At 37.6% G+C, this 12,199-nt stretch overlaps 1 protein-coding gene, 1 long non-coding RNA gene and 1 other non-coding gene across 4 annotated transcripts; all 3 read left to right on the top strand.

Annotated features, from left to right (window-relative positions):
- Positions 1-4,034: 4,034 nt before the first annotated feature.
- On the top strand, positions 4,035-8,556 carry LOC129322198 (probable protein S-acyltransferase 7). 2 transcript variants are annotated; one of them, XM_054968343.1, is made up of 5 exons: positions 4,035-4,819; positions 5,838-6,020; positions 6,838-7,134; positions 7,448-7,681; positions 7,772-8,556. In XM_054968343.1, the coding sequence occupies exons 1-5, from the start codon at positions 4,721-4,723 to the stop codon at positions 8,300-8,302; spliced, it is 1,344 nt and encodes a 447-aa protein (XP_054824318.1). In that variant the 5' UTR covers positions 4,035-4,720; the 3' UTR covers positions 8,303-8,556. The 2 variants fall into 2 exon arrangements, with proteins under 2 accessions (XP_054824318.1, XP_054824326.1); XM_054968351.1 differs by having other exon boundaries at positions 4,778-4,819; positions 5,911-6,020.
- Positions 8,557-10,476: 1,920 nt separating this feature from the next.
- Positions 10,477-11,751, top strand: LOC129305163 (uncharacterized). The gene is made up of 2 exons (XR_008591917.1): positions 10,477-11,139; positions 11,217-11,751. It is a non-coding gene; the product is annotated as an uncharacterized LOC129305163 (long non-coding RNA).
- Positions 10,966-11,068, top strand: LOC129296586 (U6 spliceosomal RNA). Its single transcript, XR_008589842.1, has one exon. It is a non-coding gene; the product is annotated as a U6 spliceosomal RNA (small nuclear RNA).
- Positions 11,752-12,199: the final 448 nt, after the last annotated feature.

Below are 12,199 nucleotides of genomic sequence, written 5' to 3'. Positions count from 1 at the left end.
AAATCTTCAATTCTTTATAAAGTGCAACCAATTACGTTGAAAACTTTCAAACCTACAAAATATTCTAAAAAATTAACAGGGTTTAGGTCGAATTATAGGGCGGGGGAATTAAAATTTACCCTTTACTCATACTAAATGGCCTAAATAACAGAAACATCCTCAAATTTGGAGGCACATCAGTTAGTAAAATTGGATACCGCCTCATGGTGATTTTTCCATTTGGTGCTTGTCTTAAAAAAAATCAGGGACGATTGTTTAAGATTAAAAAATAAATAATTTTTAAATAATTTAGAGATTTTATAAAAAAAGATTTATTTTATAGGAATTTTATAAAAAATATACATTATTTTATGTTTGATTAAAATAATAAAAATGATTATTAGTTAATTATTTTTAAATTTTATATCTTCTTCATTGATTTTATTTTATAAAAATTATTTATTATTATATTATTTTAAAATTTTATAATAACTTTGCATATCTCATCTCTTTAAAGCATACACTCTCATCTACAGTATTATATTATTTTTAGAGTAGCTTCTTAGAATAATCAGAAATATATTTTTTTTAGATTTGAATTATTTTTAAAAGTTAAACAAACACCATAGAACTCACAAGATAGATTTTTTTGCAAACATAAGTGATTTTTTAAATAAATAAGCTAAAACAAATGGACCTTTAACTATAGTGCATTTTGGAGCTGTTAGTTTAAAATTTAAAAATAAATAATTTTTAAGTAGTTTAAATATTTTATAAAAAGAGATTTATTTTATAGAGATTTTATCAAAAACAGATATTCCTTTATCTTTGATTAAAATAATAAAAAATAATTATTAGCTAGTTATTTTTAAATTTTATGATACTTTTTTTATTTTTAGTTTATAGAAATAATTTATTATTATATTATTTAAAATCTATATGATAACACGTTCGTTTCTTCGCTTACATCCTTCGGGCTTCAGACTGTCGCAAAAGTCACTGCACCACGACAAGAATGCATCTCTCGAAACTTGCGATTTTTCAATAATTTTGGCATTTTAGGTTCAGGTACAAAGGCCTTTATTGGCCGCGTGATTGAGTATCCTCAAACTATTCAAGAGATTAAGATTAGGGTGAGATACAGATTTAATCCAAAATCCACCGGTAATCGAATGAATTCTTCTTATCCGCTTCCGAAAGAAATTACAAGTCCAGTGATTTGCTTATAGGATCCCCTACTTAAAGGGGAAGCTCATGAATTGCTTGCAAAGGGAAGGGAGTCTAAATAAAATAAATTATCTTTTCTTATTTCTGCTTTGACTTTCATTTTAGCGACACTGTGATGCATGGCATTATCTGATCACGCTTGAATTTTCAACATTAATATCCAATGAGTACAACTTACTAATACTAGTAGAGAGAGAGAGAGAGTAAGTGACAGGAAGGGTGTGGAAAGCGGATTGTGGAAACAATCATTGATTTGAACAGGTATAAACTTTACCTATTAGCAATAATCGCATTTACGATGCATGGTTTTTTTAACACAGGACTGCATTCGCGATCGTCTGCAACTCGAGGGACGGATTCGTCAACCAATTATGAGGTATTTGGACCAAGAGCTGGCCGCAGCAACACAAAATTTTAGTCCTGACCTGTTTATCGGGCAAGCTCGTGGATTTGGACCTGTTGATCGGCCAAGGTAAGTACCTACCTTTGGGATCCTTAAACGCTCACCTACATGGTAATATATATATATATATATATATATGATACGAGCATCTGGGTTTGGCCCCATGGCATCGCTTTCATTTGTGATTCAAAATCTCGTGCTCCTGTAAATTGTTCTGTTCTATTACTCCCATACTGTAATCGTGATGATCTGATTATGATATTTGTGCAGACCTTAGGCCTCATGATGCGACACTTGATTGGGATACAAGAATTCTGATAGCTTCTGAAACTGCAAAAGCATTAAATTATCTGCATCAACAGTCAAACCAGCCAGTCATATATACAGGGACTTAAAATCTTCTAACGTATTATTGGATAAGGGTTTTCTTGCAGCACTGTCTGATTTCGGGCTTGCGAACTTTGGTCCGACTGGAGATGAATCACATGTCTCCACCAAAGTTCCTTGGGTTATATCACCAATGGAAGATTAACACCGAAGTCTGATATCTATAGTTTCGGGATCGTGTTTTTGGAGCTTATTTCTGGACGCAAAGCCTACGATCAAAATCGCGGCCGTGAGAAATGTCTTGCTGAGTGGGTAATGTCAATGACTCACAGATATATAGGTAGTGCGTGATTGCATATGATCATATGAATGATGCCGATGCGTAAGGATACAACTTCTTCCCTCATGACAGGGAGCTTGGTGAGGCGATGATGTTTGTTTGCAGGCAGGCCCACCGATGAGAGACCGAAGGAAAATGGTTGGAAGATTAGGAAAATAAATCTACAAGACCAGATATATGGATATTAATTTATGAATTAATATATTGATTTGCATGTGTTTGAATACGTTGATTTTGCAATTTTTTTTTTTGATATATTGATTTGCACGTACATCAATTGAATTGCAATAGTATAATTTAACCACCACCGTACTCGTAAGCGAATTTTGATTTATGAATAGTTAAATGATGCAAAGGGAGAGTCTTGGAACTGCAAATCTAATTTAAAATTCGATTTAGTCGTCGTCTTCAATTACAGACATACACTTAGCATATATTGATGCGTCTATTCAAGTGTTTTAAAATTAATTTAGTTATTTAATTGGATAAATTCAACAAAATGAAGTCGATATGTTTACATCGCTTTTTTAATTTTTTCTGGTCATTAAAAGGATTTAATAAAGTCTCTATGGCTTGTGTGCTCGGGGGTGTGATTTTTAATACCATTCAAGAGTTCTTATAGTGTCGTTGATAGCGTATCCGATGTACACAGAAGAAACACAGATTAATTTATAATTTATAGTCCATGAAAAGTGAGCCACACGCAATTTCCGAAATACAAAAAGCCAATTACCAAATGAAAAAAAAAAATTCCAATCCAAATATCTGACCATTGAAACAGTATACGAGATGTGAATCTCTTGACTGGGGGCAGTGGGCACCGGCCAATACGCCGTTGCTTGCGTGCATTGAAAAGGCGACGAGCAGCATGGAAGATGAACACAGAGCAGCCGCTATGTTTATTCACTTGTTCTTGCCAGCAAAGAAAAGGATAAGGCATTTTGCTTGAGCAACACTACATTACGTGAATCTCTCACATAAACGGTAAACCAAAGGATCACGTCTCACGTGGTGAATTATGGCCCCCAAGCCTTAACTACCCCTTTTTATTAACCCATGACTTCCTAACTACGAAAAGAAAAGTACTTTTCCCTGGCATCACGCCCTGCTAAGTTGGACTCTACCCACCATCATATTCCATCATTTCATTCCTTTAATGGCTACACATGACTTGCCGGAAACAACGTGATTTATTTGGTAGCTTGTACAAGTATTTTATACACATGTAGAGATATGTATACATATACATAAATATTGATGGGAGGGCCATTTGAACTTGTTAATCAGCAGGTGCGTCTATCATGGGCATTGACAGTGGAAATTTGGTTGTCATCATTGCTGCTGCTTAATTTTTCCTTATCAATTTGTTAATACTAAGAGTATGACGCCAATAACATTTACACCTGTTTTTAATTGGACCGTCATGATTAATCCCCAGACAAAATCATCTCTTTCCCAACCCCCGACTCTCTCTTTTTTTTCAATGGACCATCCCTCAAAAACAAAACTAAAAAAAAAAAATCTCAAAAGAGAAAAGGAAAAGCTATTACGAGGTCCATCCTCCCTCGAAAAAAGCTCACAAACAAATCCACTTGGCTTTGCAAACTTTCTGCTAAACTTTTCTTTTCTGCTTTAACTCATTATATATTTTGCCTCTTCTTTTCTGCTTTTCCTCTCCCCTCCACATAACAACAGAGCGAAATAATCGAAATTTCGCTGTCAAACTAGTTACTATCAGGAAAAGGGTCATCCAGAATAGCGAATGAAGAACCTAACCGATGAGCGATCTAACTTGAAACTAGACATTAGAGAGACAGTCACTTGGGGCTGGGGCCATTCCTCATTCTGCATATCCATCACAGCATCTCTTTCACACACTGACATTTCATTAGAGACAGAGACTCAGGCCTGATACATTATTTATCCACATCACATTGAGAGGGGGAGAGAGAAGGCTAAGAATAGAAGGGAGGGTAAGGGTTGCCTCAATTAATTGTTAATCAAAGCAGGACTCAGCTTAACACTTGATTCCAAAAGCCACCACGTCACGTGCTCTATGCTGTAAAGCACAGACAGACACAAACAGTGGCAGCAATACTGTGAGAGAAAATAGAGAAGAATCCCCGCAGATTAACCAAAAGCAAGCTTCCTCCACCACCACAACTCATGACCAGCGATAAAAGACCCTTTCCGACCCCTCACGCCTTGTCGGCGAACCACCCCAACCTGTTGAGCTCGCCGGGAAGCTTTTAGAGCTTTCCGGTTCTGGTTCTTGGCCGTGCCCATGAATTTTGAACCTTGAAGAGAATTAAAAGCTCAAACCTTTTTCATTTTCAGCATTTCGGTTTCTTCTGGGAGTTGGGTTCTTGCCTGCAGATTTTACAAACTATTTGGGGAGTTGGAAGTGAAAGCGATTGGGTAAATTTTATACCTTTACGATAGATATGTATGTGGTTCCTCCGCCCCAGCGGACCGATCTGGTTTCACGATCCACCGGCGGGCCCAGTGATTTGCGGGTATACCAAGCGTGGAAAGGCAGTAATGTGAGTCCTGGTTCTGGGTTTTATTTCTTCTGCATTGATTTCATGTCTCTTTCTTCTTTGGTGTTGAATATTCGAATTGGTTGTTAAGCTTGGCATGATTTTGTTACAGGACAGCTATTTCTTTCTTTCTTTCTTTGTTCAAGCACATGCAGTTCTTTAAGATATAGGTTACTCCTCCATTGCTGATTATATTTCTATGTTTGTACTGGAATTTATCTGATATCAATGATGTAACCCAGGAATCGGATGGTGAAATAGGCTCTGCAGAGTGTCAGTAAAATTGTGTAGTAGGGGAAAAAATCTGTCAAGGAACTCTCGGGCTCCTCTTAGGTTATTCATAAGGATATTAGAAGGTGCTCTTTCTGTTAGGCAGCTCTGAAGCCTACAATATTTGTTGAAAGGTCTTTTGCTTGATTAATTTGTTAGAAGTAAGTTGTTCATTATATTTTTGTATGATTTGGAAACCGGATCAACACACGTTTCTGTTGCATATTTTAATATCACGTTAAAGAATTTCCATGGTTTTCTTTTGCTGCTGTGGGGTATGCATTCTCTTTGATGAAATATCGGAAAACTAACTTTCCTCTAAGATACATGAATAGCCATAGAGTTAATATGGCCCTTGATTTTGGACCATTGTCTCTGAATCTTGAAATTGGGCACTTGTGACTGGACTGAGGACTGAGTTTTGGAAAAGCTTAATATTGTAAAGAGTTTTTCGATAAGCACAGTAGATTGATCAGCCACAGGTTTCAATTGTGAACCAGAAAAAAATTGCTAGCGATTTTCTCTTGCTGAACCCTTGTGGATAGCAGTGGCCTGTGAGGTCAAAGTTATTATATTAAGGCAATTTTTTTTTCTTTAGAATGTAAATTTTATTTGATTTGCCATAGTTGATCATTTGAATGTCACGCTATTTTATAAATGAAGAAAAATATTTCGACATCTTTGGTGCATTGTTGGTGGAAACATATTGCCGTGGTCTAACCACTTTGTGAATGTGAAAATTTTCTTGCAGAAATTTTTTCTTCAGGGGAGGTTCATATTTGGACCAGATGTAAGATCACTGGCACTGACAATTTTCCTTATAGTTGCTCCTGTCGCAGTTTTCTGTGTCTTTGTCGCGAGAAAACTGATGGATGACTTTTCTGATCACTGGGGCATATCCATAATGGCTGTGGCTGTCATTTTTACAGTTTATGTGGGTCTTCATCCCTATCCCTCTCTCTCTCTCTCAAGTAGATATAGGCACAATTTATGTTTCTTTATGTTATTATTATTATTATCATATTTCATTGCAAGAAGTATTTCCCTGGAACTTGATTGCATGTTCAAGTTTAAACAAGAAACTGAGTATTATTGGAATCTATTGCTGTTGAATGCCTTGCAATGACTGAACTGCTTTCTCTCAACAATGCTTGATTCTTGCGTCTATAAATCTTCTTTTGAGTCAAATGACTGTTTAGGCATTGAGATATGTAGAGATACTTGAATTTGGCTCATTTGTTGTGCTGAAACAAAATATTAGAATGTAAGGGTTAAGCGGTTATCTGGTCAACATTTTCATTGTGAAACTGTGGGACAGTAGAATTTACTATATGGTGGAATCTGCTTGCATTTTTTGTTAGACAAGCGAAGTATTCCTTCCAGAATAATGATTCTCTCAACTGTTTCTGCTTTAGATTGTGATAGACCTAACTTTAAGATGTCTTAATTTTGAACTAGAAGGATTAAGTTGGCAAATATGATTTATCAATTAATTTGAATGGCTAAATTTGATACATATCATGTAAGTTCTTTCTTTTGGTGCTGGACTTTCAACTTGACTGCTGAATGTCATGCTGGAAAAGTTTTACTCACATCCATTGAATTTTTAGTTGCTGCCTCGTTGGTGTTTGGTGATTTTGTCTTAAAAAGGTGTAGAAGGCTCTAGTTTACCTTTTTTAATAGATGGCGATAGTTTTGGACGGTGCTGTGCTCTAATTTCCAATTCTGTGCTGATGCTATGATCTTTCCAGGTTTTGGTTCTTCTGTTGTTAACATCTGGCAGAGATCCTGGTATAATTCCACGAAATGCACATCCTCCAGAGCCAGAAGGCTTTGATGGTAATCTAGATGTTGGGTCTGGTCAAACTCATCAATTGCGGTTTCCTCGCATGAAGGAAGTGGAGGTCAATGGTATGATAGTTAAAATTAAGTATTGTGATACTTGCATGCTATACAGGCCTCCTCGGTGTTCACACTGCTCAATCTGTAATAACTGTGTAGAACGATTTGATCACCACTGCCCCTGGGTTGGGCAGTGTATTGGGCAGGTAAGTTGACCCTATTACTTTTTATCTCTTATTAGGTGTCCTATGAGGCTTTCCTCGGTCATATGGAAAACTGTTTCCATTTACAAATCTTTTCAAAATTCAACTACCTAGGTTGACTAGTGCTTAATGGAGAATTTAAAAGAACTCTCTGTGGATCATGTGTATGTTAAAAGTATTCTCTTTTCTTTTGGAACTTTTTTGCATCCCTTACTAAAAAGGGTTTGGCTATAGTTTTCTGTTCTGTTCTCGTTTTGGCTTGCTTTTTTTCCCCTTCTTCATGTCCTTCCTAATGAATTGTATTATTGCCATGCAGCGTAACTACCGCTTCTTCTTCATGTTTGTCTTCTCAACCACACTACTTTGTATATATGTTTTTGCATTTTGCTGGGTTTATATTAGAACAATTATGAAGTCAGAGGAGACAACAATCTGGAAGGCAATGAGCAAAACTCCGGCCTCCATAGTATTGATAGCTTACACTTTCATATCTATTTGGTTTGTTGGTGGCCTTACTGCATTCCATTTATACCTGATAAGCACAAATCAGGTAGTTCCTGTATCTTTAGATATTATCCCTATCCTTCAAAAGTTACCTTCCCAAATTAGTTGTTCACGAGTATTTCCATATCCTTTGCAGACTACTTATGAGAACTTCAGATACAGATATGATCAACGAGCGAACCCTTACAACAAAGGAGTGTTGAACAATTTTGCAGAGATATTCTGCAGTACCATACCCCCATCAAAGCACAATTTCAGGGCGAAGGTGTCAAGGGAACCGGTGTTGCCAACCCGGTCAGTAGGTGGAGGGTTTATGAGCCCAAGCATGGGAAAAGCTGTGGATGACATAGAAATGGGGAGGAAAACAGTGTGGGGGGACATGGGAGGTGGAATGGATCGTGGTGAAGGTCAGTTAAACAATGAACGTGTGACTATCAAAGATGGTGACTTGAGCGACTTGCCTGCTGAATTGAGAGCAACGGTTGATGAAGCGAGTGATCGCGGTGGATTACATCCCCGGCGATCCAGCTGGGGAAGAAAAACTGGAAGTTGGGAAATGTCACCTGAAGTTCTTGCCTTGGCAGCCAGAGTGGGGGAACCAAACCGGGTGGGTGGAGGTAGCAGCAGCGCCAGCTTACCAAATGAGAACCAAAACCGCCATATGTAGTAGTCAATTGTTAGTGGACGTAAAAGGATTTAATTTGGCTGTGACGAACAAGAAAACAATGCATCCAAATAGTTGTACTTGCATGCATAATATGGGCGTTGTGGGGATTTGCTGGTGGATTGTCATTGTTGTGTCACACATGGTGCTTTTAGATAAGATAGAAGTTGTGTGTTGTTTCCAGAGTGAGTTTTTATTTTGCCCTGGTGCTGTATTACACACCTGCCAACTAATTATAATTTGCATCCCTGAACTTACCTCGTCCTCTGTTCTTGTATATCTGCACGTTTGCCAAATGCATTACTGGAGTTGCATGGAGCACATACCAGACTTTGGTGGTGGAAGTATTTGTTTATAATTGTTAGTTTGAATGAGTTGTCGGAAGAAGGCGAACAACTCTCACTTTTAGGGTGAGCTTTTTCTCCCTGTACGGGACAGTTTCTCTGCTACCGTTTGAGTGGTTCTTTCCTTGGTCATGGCTAGGGTTTTGGTGATGGCGGCAAAGGTTTTTAGTGGGTCCTCTCTCTCATTATTGTTGAGTGAGAGCGGATTCAGGGGATCGATAGTGGTTTTGGCCGAGAGATCCAAAGGCTGCTGCAATGGTGAGGCAAGGGGGTAGGAAGTGGGATCCTATTTTGTCGATTTGGATGCTGAGGGAGGGGTCCTACGGAGAGTGAGATAGGAAAAGGGAAAGTGACCAATATGGAAGATGTGAATCTGCTGCAGGAAGGACGACTTAATTTTGTGAAGCTTGGTGGTCGTCTTGCAGCAGCCCAAAGGCCATGGCCCATGAGGCTCTGTTTAGTAGGGCTCTTTGGTTGAACTTTTCTTCTTTTGTTGCCTTTTTTGCTTTGTTTAGGTTGTTGTTGTTTGTTTTGTTTGTGTATTGTGTTTTGTATCCCTCTGTCTTTATTTCTGCCATTACTCATAGATTATTTTTGTCTATGGTTTAAGGGGGGCTTAATTAATATGATCATAAAGTTATTTTTAATTTTTAGGTTTCCCTTTCCTCTATTTTCAGAAGGATTGTTTGAGCTGCAATTTACTGTGCGGCATTGGCGTCAAAAAAGTCAGGCTCCACTGAGCATGTGCTCAGACAACCACTTTCTACTTGCCTGTCTCTTGTGATCATGTTAGACAAGAGCTTAGTGTCACGGGTTGAGAGTCTGGCGCAGTACACGGCGCCCGTGCGGCGTCCTGGAGGACCCCATAATTCTCAGGACAAGCCTTACCACGTACGGATCACATTGATTTTGCCCTGCCATGGGCTCATCAGGGAGGCGGCACTAGCCCCCGACCAGTTGTGCACACAGTCCGAAGACTGAGGCAGAACACCCCCAATGCTAATGTCGCCCCCTTTACCCATATCGTGCGAGGCTAACCAGCGTACCGTTCATTATCTTGGTCTTTACACGGTTACGAAAATATCATCCATAACACTAGTCTATCCTCAGACATGCAGCGTTTTAGTTTCGGCTATTTGTTTAGTTTATTTTTAGGTGCTGTGTGGCTTTGGGGTGTTTTTGTCGGTCTTGTCCTGGTTTGATTTTCTTTTCTTGGCATTGGCAGTTGTATTTTGTTTCTATCTAATGAAATCATTTTGTTTTTTTTGGCCAAAATCTGATGAAATCATACTAACGTACTTCAGGTCCAAAAAAAAAAGAAGCTGTAGGAAGTCCTTGCCTACGGGTGCAAATTGTAATTGTAAATGAATCTTCTAATTATTCGATTTCCTGCTAATATATTAATTTTAAAAACTTAAGGAGAATGATGATGGAACTGTTTGAAATTATTTTTATTTTATTATTTTAAAAATTAGTATTTTATAAAATATGTTTTGAAAATAAAAAAATAATGAAAATAAATATTTTTTTATTCTTTCTTATTCTTTAGAATAATAATCTCAAAATATTTAAAAGTTATTTTTATTTTTTTATTTTTTAAAATAATAATAGATTTTTTTATTTTTTAAAACACATTTTAAAAATATATTATTAAATAGATTTTTTATTTCTTTATTTTGAAGAATAGAAAACTGTTTCAGGTCATCAAACAGGTCCGATATTTTTGGTATTTTGACGTCGAAGTCGAGTTGCTAATGCGCTCACAAAGAGTATCTCTTTGTAGAAAAAAAATAAAAATGTATTTCAAAAATGTGGGTAAAGTAGACGAAACGAGAGAGAATGATGACCCTGGTTGATGGTTTGATGGTGATTTGACGTCACGATTGAGCTTAAGTTGCTCATTAAAACATGATTAAGAATGTTTTGAAATGATAATAATAAAATTGAAATTTTAAAATTTGTGACAAGACATAACAGAGAAGCTGCGGAATTGCAGTCTGCAGAGGAATTATGTGAACAAAAGCCTACTTCCTGCCCTAGCTAAGCTAGCCTGCCCTACACAGACTTCTTTTATTATCCAAAAACAAATGAATCACCCAATTTCACTTCTATCTTTCTCACGAACACCTTCCCTCCACGGCTCCGTCTGCGACGACCCTCATCTTCTTCCTGGCTAGTTGATTTCCATTTCGACCTTCTTCGTCTCCTTGAAGTTGGACTCTGTGCGAGAGTAGTGTATAGGGTTCCTTCTGTACCAGTCCCACATCGGATAAGCGTCGACAAGCTATAATGTGTATATAGGACTAGTGCACCGCTAAAGTCGTCCCTTCGGGGACATCCGATAAAATTGGAACGATACAGAGAAGATTAGCATGGCCCCTGCGCAAGGATGACACGCACAAATCGAGAAATGGTTCAAATTTTTTTGCCAAAAATCATCCCCGTCTTTCATCCGCTCTTGGTTTTCCAGAGAGAAGCAGCTTTGCGTGAGCGGTGGTAAGTTTCATTTACACTGTGAATGGCACGTATTTTATAAGCTTGCTGGCTGATGCTTATTACAAATCCGAGTGTAGGTGCTCTTCATGTGAAGAACAATCCTCCGATTCGTGGTCTCCATTGCCTGAAACTTGTGACTGTAGTTAAGTGATTTTCGCTGTTTTGGTAGACACGGTCCTCCTTTAAAAAATCTTTGACGTTCCTTCTCTCACTTCTCTCTTTCTATTTACTTTCCTCATGAAAAGAATTGAGCAGCAGAGAACACGAAATTTGTGCGTTTGCTCTTGGTACTGTATGTTAAAAGCATTGTATTTGGCCTTGGTTTCAAGCTGTTGATCTGATAAATTTCGGTTGCGGTGCTGCTTAGTTTGGGCAATTACAGCTGAAGCTTTGTGCGAAGTAGTCCTGTGGTTCAACATTTATTAACAAGAGAATGTTGACGAATAGATTATGAGAAAAATCAAATTCAAGGAATTGCTGAAACAAGTCAAATTTCTGTTTACTCTGAGCAAAGTCTCTTGGTCTTGGCAATTATGATGAGTCCCTTTGTTTTGATACAATACAAGTGCGTGTTAGCACATATATGAAGCTCAATGTGGAATCTTGATGGTTCGTCTGAAATTTTGATATTTAGGCTCTTTGTTTATGTGGAGTTTTAAAGTGATAGGAGAAGTCTCATGCATGGAGATGGAGTGGAGGGCAACATGAAAGCCAGAAAGAGAATGGGAAATGAAATATTCGCCTTTGGAAAGAGATTGTTCTTTTTGATGGTGGAGGAATTTCTAGCTGGTGATCAGTTACCGACAATGCAATTTCTCCAAATTCATTTCATCCCAACAACATTCGGTTCCGGGTGCTACCAGAACAAATTTAGCCACGCAAATCTAATTTAAAACAAGAAATAAATAGTCGGGAGGGTGATGTCACACGTTTTTAATTTGGTTGGAGATCGGTCCTGTTGAAGGCTTGAAGCCAAGTTCTAATTGTATTGTAGCATGATGGGAAATACGTCTATTTATAAAGCATTTTTTAAATTAAAATATAAGATATTTTATAATAA

The sequence above is a fragment of the Prosopis cineraria genome, unplaced genomic scaffold, assembly GCF_029017545.1.
Source record: "Prosopis cineraria cultivar Desert tree isolate PC_DT_omini unplaced genomic scaffold, ASM2901754v1 PC1, whole genome shotgun sequence".
NCBI lineage: Eukaryota > Viridiplantae > Streptophyta > Magnoliopsida > Fabales > Fabaceae > Prosopis > Prosopis cineraria.
The sequence above is the reverse complement of the archived record's forward strand: the minus strand, read 5'-3'. Positions and strand labels throughout refer to the sequence as shown.